Below are 12,500 nucleotides of genomic sequence, written 5' to 3' on the forward strand. Positions count from 1 at the left end.
TGTTTAACAGGGCAAGGAAATTTTCACAGTATGTCTGATAAAAATTTTTCTTCTGGAGAAAGTCTTATTTGTTTATTTCGGCTAGAATAAAAGCAGTTTTAAATTTTTTAAAAGCCATTTTAAGGTCAAAATTATTAACCCCTTTAAGATATTGTTTTTTTCTTGATAGTCTCCAGAACAAACCATCGTTAAACAATAATTTGCCTAATTACCCTAACCTGCCTAGTTAACCTATTTAACTTAGTTAAGCCTTTAAATGTCTCTTTAAGCTGTATAGAAGTGTCTTGAAATATATCTAGTCAAATATTATTTACTGTCATCATGGCAAAGATAAAATAAATCAGTTATTAGAGATGAGTTATTAATGATCTTTGTTTTAACTGCAAAAAATGCAAAGGAACATTCCTTCACTGTTTCTGGTATTGTGACAAAATCCTCTCTTTTCTACAAGGACTCTTTAAGATAAAATTCTGTTTTTCTCTAGAATTGTATTTGTTGTATGGCGGAGTAGAGAATCTGTTGGACTCCCACACCAAACATTTGTTTTTAATTTTGGTCCATCTGGTAAAGAAAGGTATACTTTTATTGTGGTCATCTCCTCAGGTACCTCCTTTAAAATGTGGTTGTCTCAAGTGTGTGCGTTATTTCCACTTGAGAAACTCACCTATGATATACATCAAAAGTCAGATGACTTCTGGCAGCTATGTACACCTTTATGTCATTACATCAATAATTTCTCCTGATTTTCTATTCTATGGTATATATTTTTTGCTCATAGCTTGACTGGATTACCATGTGAACCTGTTTGTATATTTCCCCCTTTTACTATTTTTTTCTTCCCCACTGTATGACCGAGACTGTATTTGTATGTGCTGATGTATCAAAATAACTGACGACTAATTAAAAAAATAAATAAATAAAAAATTTAGTTATTAAAACAGTTATGTTTAGAAATGTGTTGAAAAAATCTCTCCGTTAAACAGAAATTGAGGGGGAAAAAAATAAACTGGGGGGATAATAATTCAGGATGGCTAATGATTCTGACTTCAACTGTAGATTTGTATGAATCAACATTTTTAAATGTGCCTCCATTGAATAACACAACACAATGTTGTGAGTTAGAGTCATTATCCAGTGTTACCTAATGATGATATTTGTTGTCTAATAGAATGCATAATAACTCCAAGCTAAACTCTTTTCTTTTACAGATAGCAGAGGCCTTTATGCATGCGGAGGACTGTATCCTTAATGTTATTGTTTACCTTTGGGGTTTTATTGAGGATTTCAATTTCCATTCCATACCCCATTGCCTTTGTTATTGTAACACGCTCATGGATGTTTGAATTGTTTATAGATATAGAGACATTTATTTCATTATACTCAATGCATTACTGTAGATGGTTATTATCTATTAATGCTATTCGCTAATTAGTATGTATATTAAAGGTGCTCTATGCAAGTTTTGACTCTTCTAAAGCATAAAAATACCACATGTTTGCATATATTTATTCTAATCAGTTCACCAATCACCCAGAATCACCAATTCTAATCAGTTATTAGAAATTAGTATGTTTAGACTTCAACTGTATATGATAGCATTTCACTACGGCAGTCTTTGTCTTCAGTGTGGTAAAGTGCACTTCCCTCTTCCTGTAGATTTGCCTTAACCAGAGTGTTTTGCAGATGAGAGAGCGGTGCGCTTCATTCAGCTGGAGAGACTCTATCACGAGCGTCTGCTGTTCAACCTCAGTGCTCTGCAGATGCAGTGGGGTCAGTGGATTCTCATTAATGTTAAGACAGGTTTGTTTGGGTTTTTTTTTTGCCCTGACAGCATGTTTGAAGCTGTTTTTGCCTTTTGTGTTTAGAGAAGAGGTTGGGTTTGGTTGGCCGGTGTCAGGATGGTGGAGGAGTGCAAGAGCAAGATCTGGATGCTGAACATCTGGAGAAACTGAGACACATCTGCAGAACACACAGACAGTGAGTTCAGTGCACACACGCTACATCACAGCTGACACACAGATCAGGCCAACTGTGCTTTAGTTTTATCTACTTTACTTTATTATAATTATTTATTTTTGCATGTTACACTAGTTTATCCAAACAGATTAAAAAAAAATGTATTCTATTTTTCAATACGCACAAATTAGTTTAACATGTTTTGTTTTGTTTACACAATTTTTTTTATTATTTTATTTGTATGTTTACTTTTATTACATTAAATTTGATTATTATTATTATTGCTGTTATTATTATTATTATTATTATTATTATTATTATTATTATAACTCATAATATTATTTGTTCTGTGGTAGTTCAGACAATTTAAATTTTTTTTTCATAAATTTGTACACAGAGCAGGGGTCCATTCTTCGTACGTGGATTACTCAGTTAGCTGAATTTGGTTATTGACGATTTGACACGATCCAGGATCGTTTTGTTCTTCAAAATTGATCTGAGACTTGTTGTCACAGCAACAGTTCTGGTAGCTCAAACCTGGTCGGGAGCTAGCTCATTTCATATAAACAGGATTAGATTGGGCCAGTTCAAGCAAAGATAATACTGAACATATGTACCGAATTCTGATATTTTCTTACAGAAGCAGTTATATACACTTGGGAAAATAGTAAATATTTTTTAACTATATATATATATGTATATATATATATATATATATATATATATATATATATATATATATATATATATATATATATATATATATATATATATATATATATATATATTTAAAAAAATAAATATATTTAAAAAAATATATGTATTAACAAAACTCCAAAATCAAAGTACAAAGACTGCCACCTGGGGGGGCAAAGAGAAAACTTATTGACATGAACTTTTTAGATCGCTTTAGTACACTTGCGTATGATAATAGAAAGGCACAATATGTGACTTTTTAAAAAACAATAATATATTTATGCAGTCATAAACATGTTTTGACAGTTAATATGACGGTGATTTGATGTTTCACAAAAGTTGCAGACCTTTACCGATATCAAAATGCTTTTGTAAACATCCAGTTATTCTTTACACCGATTAAAAAAACGGCTACTATAATACTACTATGGCTACTATATTACTATATAAAGAAATTCCGCTCTAACTGTAAAACTAAATAAATTGCTCTTGACACATGAAAGGGCCAAACATGCAGCCCACAACAAGGTGTAAAGTTATTGCGTATCACATTTAACAAACCGTTTACTACCAATTTTATGTAATTTAGCTCACATGAATAATTGAATATTCATGTTTTTGAGGATGGATATATCTGTACATTCACAACACATGCAGCGATCTCAGATCAGTTCATCCGGACATTTTAATCTGATTCGCGAACTTGTTTGAAGAACCAAATTAGCCAGAGATCAGTTATCAAGATTAAAAGATCCAGGATCTGCCAAATCATCTTAGATCATTCAAGCAAGCTGCAAAGAACAGACCCCAGGTTAATGCCATTTTTTTGGTTCTTTTGTTCACACCGGTTTTTCATTATATTGTTTGTATGTTTATTTGTTTTACTTTTAAAAAAAATGTTTATTTATTATTATTATTGTTGTTTTTGTTGTTGTTATTATCATTGTTATTATTGTTGTTGTTGTTGTTATTGTTATTATTATTGTTGTTGTTGTTGTTGTTGTTGTTATTCATTTTGTTTGCATATTTATTTGTTTTACATTTTATTTATTATTATTATTATTATTATTATTATTCATAGGATCATTCATTCTGTGGTCGTTTAGGCAGTTTTATTTAATTACATTTTTTCATAAATTTGTACACAGAGCAGATTAACAACATTTTTTTGTTTTGTTCACACCATTTATTTATTATTTTATGTGCATGTTTATTTTTATAAAATTTTATTTCATATTTTTATTATTATTATTCATAATATTATTCATTTGTGGTAGTGGTACATTTTTATCGTAACGTATACACAGCGCAGGTTAACACCATTTTTTGTTTTGTTTTGTTCACACCATTTCTTATTATTTTATGTGCATGTTTATTTGTATGACATTTTTAAAATGTATTTATTATTATTATTAATATTATTATTATTCATTCTGGAGTAGTTCAGCCTGTTTTATTTTATTCTAATCTTTTCAAATTGTTTATACACACAAAGCAGGTTAACACCATGTTTATTTATTTATTTGTTTGTTGGTTTGTTTGTATGTTTGTTGATTTTGTAATGTCCTATTGCATACTACAGTGGTACAGCCAGCAATTGTGATTTTTAAAAATATATTTATTATATGTATTATATATTATTATATGCCGCATTATTCTTCAGCCACCGAATATATGTCAACATTGGGCTTTCCTAAGTTTTCATAACCTTTTTTATAATATACATTGCCTCAACCCAGGTGTCCCATGGAGCTTCATCTCCATCAAAAGAAAAAACAATTGTAGCGCTGTAAATGGAGTACAAGTAAATGTTTAACCATTCGAGCCACTAAACAATTCAAATCTGCACCGAAAGCTGCGTCTTTCTGTCCCGTTCATCTGGCCCGCAGACACTTTCACCCACAGCCACACCTGAGCTTCTCTCTTTCCCCCTCCTAAATTTAGCCCTCGTCTGTGTCTCATTTCGGCAGTCGGGAGTCCTGTAATGGTTTAAGCATATGTGCCGTTGCTGTGCTTTCAGCAATTTGAGACAAGCGCTAGAGTTTCAGTATGGGAAATGTGCCGTGCTAATATTAGATTCCCTCAGAGCGCAGCGACCTTAGATTTGCGTCCCCTTTTATGCACGTCGTCCAGAAAATAAAAATAAGGATACTGCTGCTTCTTAAGATGATTTTTTGACTGACTCTTCACTGTTTCTGCTGTTGTTTTTTTCAGACCTGCGTGGAGCATTGAACAGGTGAGACGGTCTCTGAGATGCTAATGGTTAAAACTGCATGTTAACAGGAATGATGGTAAATTAATTTTATTTAAAGTGCATAGTGTGTGAAAGTCAGTGTCATGTGTGTGTTTGTTCATAGAGTGAAGCGTCCAAAGTGCAAAAGAACAGCGTGATCAGAGGAGAGCAAAACCTGAACACGCGCGTGCTTTCATGCAGCTCAGGTGAGTTTATTTTCCTACTAACTGAACTAAAGACTGAACTACTAGATAGAATTGTATAGTGTTGGAGGTTATAGCTTGATGTTAATTTGTTGATGATGATCATTTAAAATATTAAAGGTGCAGTAGCTTTTTTTGTTGTGCTGGTTGAAGGTCTATTCACATTCCAGTAGTAATGATTAAGGTATATGATCTAAATATATGTATATGTATTTTTATATTCTGGGTAAGGCATAAGACTTGATGTTAATCCAATTAAAATTTGTCAGGCTGATAATTCCCATAATTCTGATCAGTAGCCCAAACTGTCTGTCAAGAAATGTAAAAACTTAGTGGATGTGTAAAAAACTTATTAAAATCCTGAATGAATATTGGAGTTACTTTTGCAAGCTGGATGAAGGATGAAATGATGATGATTATGATGATGATGATGAAAGCCTTTATTTGTCACATACACTTTTACATGCAGTGAAACAGTCGGCTACAAATTCTTAATACGTTATGAATCAAATAATTATTCATAAATAATTAATTCACCACCGCCTACAACGACAATGCCATCATCCATCGCGATGATTCACATAAGACATCATACGATGCCAAATTGGTCGACACCGCCCAACCGTAAAGTGTTGTTCAGCCACTGAAATCTTCCAGCGAACGGTTGATGTGACTATTTTCAGTTTCATAAGGCCTTTTATGTCGATAATGTCGATTTTTATTTAGTTTACCAACAAAACATCAGTAAATAGCGCTATTCCGCCTAGCTTTACTGAGGTCAAGTTGGTTTTATATTCACAATGGTTCACTTTTCAACAATGAAAGCCTGTGACGCGCTTCCTATATTTTTTACCATGCTACTTTAAATATTCTGTCTGAAATAGCATGTAAGTGTGGCTTAGTAATAAGTTTAATTCCTGCACGCCGCCGGCCAACCACTAAGCATACAGTAGTCGCTTTTGAGAGAGTGAGACCAGCCATCCTTGCATGCGGGAAATATTGCACATTATGACAAGTTTTGATTGCTACACAACTGAAAACGTGGTAGATATAATACAGTTTTCATTCAGAATTGTAGTTTTATAAAGTACTATAAAGTTTTCTAACTGGCGAATGACATGATCTAGTGGGTTGTCTGCTGTCACCTTTAAGGTGGCCGCTCATGATATTAGGAGACGTGACTTTGGACGACAGGGGAGGGATTTTGTTTTCAAAGATATTATGCTAATCAGTTAGCATTTTGGCAGATCACCTACTGCACCTTTAAGGCAAAACTTCAGGTCAGTAGGGTTAAAAATTCATAGTTATCACCTTACTTTCATGGTTGATTTACTTACATGAGAAATTGTATTACAAAATCTGGTAACACTTTATTTTGATGGTCCATTTGAGTATTAGCAGACTGTCTGCTTAATATCTGTCACACTGCTGCTAAACAGACATTTAACTGACTATTAGAAACTTTGCAAGTACATGTCAACTTACACTAACCCCAACCTAACAGTCTACTTATGATCTAATGAGAATTACCTGGCATGTAGATGCAATGTAACTTAAATTTAACAAACGAATCGTCAAAATAAAGTGTGACCCAAAATCGTATTTTACCAGTTTTCTAAAATGTTATATTTAAATATGCAAATGAGACAGTGTTTTAGTAAATATGTGCTAATGTGTGTACATTTCTAGCATAAAAAATCTTTAAGAAGTCAAATTCCATGTTTATTTTTGACATATTAGTGTCTTTTTGTTAAATTTTACAAAACATGACACTTAATGTCCTGTAAGATGTATGTATTTACTAACATTAAGCAAAGCATTGTCAAACATGAGAGAAATACCAACCCCCAAAACCAGCTGAACATGAAAGCAAAGTTGAGGAGATGACATGGGGGAAAAGTACATTAACATTCTCTCCTCAGGCCATGACTGAACAATACTAAATAGATAGTATATTGAAATAAATCAATGTCTCTGTTGAATTCTGTCAAATAACACCAAACATGACAAAGTTATGTGAAAAAAGATCACAAGCAGATGAATTGTGTATGGTGAAAAGCACATGGCTTCTGTAAGACTAATGGCAGAGATGTGTATTGGAGCTGTGAGGAACTCTGCCACGTCAGGGTGACTCCTCCTGTGACTGGAATGTCCCAGTAGATCTTCATTAGCATAAAAGGAATAGTATATAATATTTTCTCAGCTTACACATGATTTTATTTTATTTTTCCCTGTTTATTCCTGCTTCTGAATTGCATTATGGAACCTTGAACCAACTTGTATTCTTGAAATGTCTGAAAAACTGACTTTTATTAACATTTTTAATGCTTTAAAGTGATATATTGTCTTGGTTGGTGTTCTCTAGTACTTTCCAAAAACCTTGTAATAAGCTGCCAGTACGTTTTCTGTTATTTTACAGACATATTCTTATTTATATTATTTCTTATACATTATATTATTTTAAACTACTAAAATGTCAACCAAAGTCGAATTTTTGAAACGTCGAAGAGTTGAATTTTAAGCATCAAATGTCAACAGAGCAGAGATCAAGGTCCCATAATGTAAATCACAACCGTAAAAACAGTTGTAAATCACTAAATACAGACACTGTTAATTAACCCTCAGGGGTCGAAGACCGCGTATACGCGTTTTGAGGCATCTTCTCATAACGCCGAAAAGAACTTAACTAACACTTTCAGTTTTGATCATACAGCAATGCATCAGTCAAATCTGTTAGGTGTCTTCTTTTCTTTGTGTACACTCACAATAACAACAAAAGTGTGTGCTTTTGCCAAATAAGGAAAACAAACAGTGTAGGCATTCTTTCTTTTCTCTCTCCATGAACTGTTTTTAGAAACGAGTCACTAAAATGCACTGAAACTCCGCGAAAACAAAACACAGACATGAGACATGCACCTGTAGAAAGCTTGAAGTCTCTGCTTTTAAATGCTGCGAGTGTATGTTGAAAACAATCATTGTTTGATAAAGTAGTCAGTATGAAACCAACACAATTTCTAGTTTCACATTCTGAGCTCATTATTTTTTATGTGACCACACCCACAAGGCTTTGTTATTACAATCATCCACGTGAGACAAGTGCTCCCTCAATACATGAATACATGAGAGATATACCCGCATAAAGCTTGGAAGGTGAACTTTCCAATTCATTTTGATAACAAATGAAGAGTTCAGATGCAAAAACCTCTAAGTGCCGTCTGAAATTTTCCTCTATAATGAGCATTTTTCAGAGACTCCTATATTTATGTTCACTAATTTTACATTACAGATAATGAAAACATATTAATTGACATAAAAGAGAAATTACTTATACATAGTAGTCTGAGAAAATGAATAATTTTAGGAGAAAATTTCAGATGGCACTTAGAGGTCTGAACTCTTCAAATGTTGTCTCGCTAGGTAATCCAATGAATTCTCCTGGCAGATCGCGCATCACGCCAGCTCTTCCCGTGTCCGCCATTATTACAAACAATGACGATAGCTGCCCGCACGCCCACAAACAAACACAAGCACGCTGGTTAGAAAGTGCACACCCACAAACAAACACAGCGTGCTAGAAAAGTCGTTTCATTTTTATTCCCAGGAATAAATTGAAATGATGACCCATTTATCCTCACAGGATCACCGTGATCTGATGCCGCTTTATTCAGAATGTGACGCATGTTATATGTGTTTTTATTTTACTTTTTAGTTATTTTACTGTAGTTGAAGCTGTTAAAGTTTGGAAAAAGTTAACTTAGGCTGCAATTATTTGGACAAAATATATGTAAATGGTCTTAAAATAATATTTTGATTTAAAGTAATTGTTTTTCATGTTTAAAATAATATTTATTCTTATGTTTAAAGCTTTTGTCATTGCGCTACCTCAGTGTCTCAGAGTCATTCAGAAATTATTATTAAATGCTGGATTTATGCACAAGAAAGTATTATTACAACAGTTTTGCAAACACGTTTTATACCATTTCAAATATTCACAGTTGAAGTCAGAATTATTTCCCACCTATGATTTTTTTCTTCTTTTTTTAATATTTCCCAAATTATGTTTAACAGAGCAAGGGAACTTTCACAGTATGTCTGATAATATCTTTTCTTCTGGAGAAAGTCTTATTTGTTTTATTTTGGCTAGAATAAAAGCAGTTTTTAATTTTTTAAAACCATTTTAAGGTCAAAATAATTAGCCATTTTAAGCTAATTTTATTTTCTGATAATCTACAGAACAAACCATCGTTATACAATAACTTTCTTAATTATCCTAACTTGTCTAGTTAACCTAGTTAAGCCTATAAATTTCACTTTAAGCTGTATCGCAGTGTCTTGAAAAATATCTAATAAAATATTATGTACTGTCATCATGCAAAGATAAAATAAATCACATATTTTATCAATTTATTATTCAATCAATTTATTATCAATTATTAGAAATGAGTTATTAAAATTATTATGTTTAGAAATATGTTGAAGAATTCTTCTCTCTGTTAAACAGAAAATGGGTAATAATTTAATAAATAATAATTATTATAATATTAATTTAGCGGGGCTAATAATTCTAACTTCAACTGTATATATTTTGTGTGCATGCTGTATAAGTGCACATACAGTGCTCAGCATAATTGAGTACACCCCATTTTGAAAATGAATATTTTTGTCTATTTCTCTGTCAATATAGGCAATGTATATTGGTGCATTTAAACAAAACAGATTTATTAAACAGAAATATTTATTAAAATAATATTTTAGTCATCAAACATATTTAGAAATTTATTTAAAATAATACAATTAAATAAAATATTACAAAAAAATATTACAACCTACAAAATTTCAACAACATTTTTAAATTATTTTTTTTTCCCTCTCTTTTTAAAATTTGTATTTAATATTTTTCTATAACATATAAATTTGGTTGTACTAGCTTTTGGACAGTTATCGTTAGTTATTTGGTAAGATAAGCTCCAGATTTGGCTTCAGTACTGAGTAATCTAATGTACAGTATATGCACAAATATAATATTGTATATCTTCCTATTAAAAATATGAATTTAACAGATATTTTTGACAGTGTAATAGAAACATATTATAAAGTGTTTCTGAAAAAATGAAAAGCCAATAAGCTGAAAATCTCAAAGTTAACAGGTGCATCTAACAGGTTTTTCTTGCTGTAATGTCTTGCCTAAAAGCATCTTTTGAAGAAAAGTTTCTCCTCTTCTGTGGACGGGGCGAACCCCATGTCGCCGTCTTGAGGAACACAAACAGAGAGTTAGAGTTCCCTGCTGTCCCTCCAGAGCATGCTTTATTGATGAGCTCTTTCTCGCTGGCTCTGTTACCTGAACACCCTGTTACCCGCATTGAGTTGCATGACCCGGTTTCACTTTTACACTCCAGGCACGGCAGCACCGCACACTCTCTTTCTCAGTCTTGAAGCAGCTGTTCTGAGGTCTGTTGAGGCAGGAATCTCTATTGCCTTTGCCCTCTCAGAGGCTGAAGTTAGAGATTGATAGCGTTCCCTCAGCCTGCTGGTTCATGCAGAACTCTGGTCCAAAAGTTCATCCTAATATCATGTCCTCTGATGAGGTTGGCTTGAACTCTGGTTTCTGATTGTGTGGTGTAGCCATGGGACGAAAACAAGTTTCAATGTTTACTGTGGTTTGAAAAATCAAGGTTTTAAAACTGATACAATTTTCTATTGTGTATATATAATACACAAATAATAAAATATAATTTTCTAAGGTATATGAAAGCATTTTTACATGTTTTTTTGACTACTTTATTTAGTTTTTTTTTAGGGCAACAGTATCTCCATTGGGGGTGATAGGGGGGACTAAGGGTTTTTGAATGTTCTTGTTTACCCTTAGTTATTGTAAAAAAAAAAAAGGCTAAATTATTAATATTGTGGTATTTTTGTCGACTGCAAAAAAAAAAAAAAAAAAAAAAAAAAAGAAAAGGACTCTCCAAATCAAAAGCTATTAGTCGGCCCTTATATACTGATGGTACGCAAAATATTCAGACCCCCTTCAATTTTTCACTTTTTGATATACGTGCAGCCATTTGCTATTTAGGTTTATGTTTTTCCTCATTAATGTACACACAGCACCCCATATTAACAGAAAAACACTGAATTGTTGACATTTTTGCAGATTTATTAAAAATGCAAAACTGAAATATCACATGGTCTTAAGTATGTCTTTGCCTTGACACTCATATATTTAACTCAGGTGCTGTCCGTTTCTTCTGATCATCCTTCTGATAGTTCAACACCTTAATTTGAGTCCAGCTGTGTTTGATTCTACTGATTGGACTTGGTTGGGAAAGCCGCACACCTGTCTATATAAGATCTTACAGCTCACAATGCATGTCAGACAAATGAGAATCATGAGGAACTGCCAGAAGAGCTCAGAGACAGAAGTGTGGCAAGGTTGCAAAACAATTCTGCTACACTTAAGGTTCCTAAGAGCGCAGTAGCCTCCATAATCTTTAAATAGAAGACATTTAGGACGACCAGAACCCTTCCTAGAGCTGGCCGTCTGGATAAACTGAGATATCAGTGGAAAACCAGCCATGGTGAGAGAGAGAGAGAGGCAAAGAAGAATCCAAAGATCACTGCAGTCAGAAGATGGGAGAAGGTTGTAGAAAGTTAACCATCACTGCAGCCCTCCACCAGTCGGGGCTTTATGACAGAGTAGCCCGACACATGAAAACCTGCATTTTTTTTGGCCTTAATTCTAAGTTGTATGTGTGAATAAAACCAGGCACTGCTCATCCCCTGATTAATACAGTCCCAACAGTGAAGCATGGTGTGGCAGCATGATGCTGTGGAGGTGTTTTTCAGCTGCAGGGACAGGACGACTGGCTGCAATCGAGGGAAAGATGAATGCTACCATGTATAGGGATATCCTGGATGAAAACCTTCTCCAGAGTGCTCAGGACCTGCAGCTAGCTCTCTGCAACTCTCACATGGTTGCCCACTGAAGCTGAGCAGGGCTGCGACTGGTTACTACCAGGATGGGAGACCACATGGGAAAGCTAGGTTGCTGCTGGAAGTGGTGTTAGTGAAACCAGCAGGGGCTGCTCAAACTGCGGTCTGTGTGGGTCCAAACGCCCCAGCATATTGATGGGGACTCTATACTGCTCATTGAGCGCCACCTTTCAGATGAGATGTTAAAAAAAGCGATGTCCGACTCTCTGTGGTCGTGAAAAATCCCAGGATATCCTTCCTAAAAAAGAGTAGGGGTTTAACCCCGGCATCTTTTGCCCACTGGCCTCTGTCCATCATGGCCTCCTAACCATCCCCATATCATAATTGGCTTCATCACTCTGTCTCCTCTCCACCAATCACCTGGTATGTGGTGTGCTGTCTGGCGCAATATGGCTGCCGCCGCATCATCCAGGTGGATGCTGCAC

The 12,500-nt window shown here is 34.0% G+C and overlaps 1 protein-coding gene across 1 annotated transcript in view; it reads left to right on the forward strand.

Moving 5' to 3' along the window:
• Positions 1-1,169: 1,169 nt before the first annotated feature.
• Positions 1,170-12,500, forward strand: part of LOC130220534 (uncharacterized) — a gene marked incomplete at its 3' end in the record, with an annotated part of 12,555 nt that continues 1,224 nt past the window's right edge. The window contains exons 1-6 of the mRNA XM_056452778.1: positions 1,170-1,239; positions 1,684-1,770; positions 1,866-1,977; positions 4,867-4,888; positions 5,010-5,144; positions 10,578-10,673. Coding sequence (XP_056308753.1) covers positions 1,170-1,239; positions 1,684-1,770; positions 1,866-1,977; positions 4,867-4,888; positions 5,010-5,144; positions 10,578-10,673 — 522 coding nt within the window. The remainder of the gene's footprint in view (positions 1,240-1,683; positions 1,771-1,865; positions 1,978-4,866; positions 4,889-5,009; positions 5,145-10,577; positions 10,674-12,500) is intronic.

Source organism: Danio aesculapii, unplaced genomic scaffold (genome assembly GCF_903798145.1).
Source record: "Danio aesculapii unplaced genomic scaffold, fDanAes4.1, whole genome shotgun sequence".
NCBI lineage: Eukaryota > Metazoa > Chordata > Actinopteri > Cypriniformes > Danionidae > Danio > Danio aesculapii.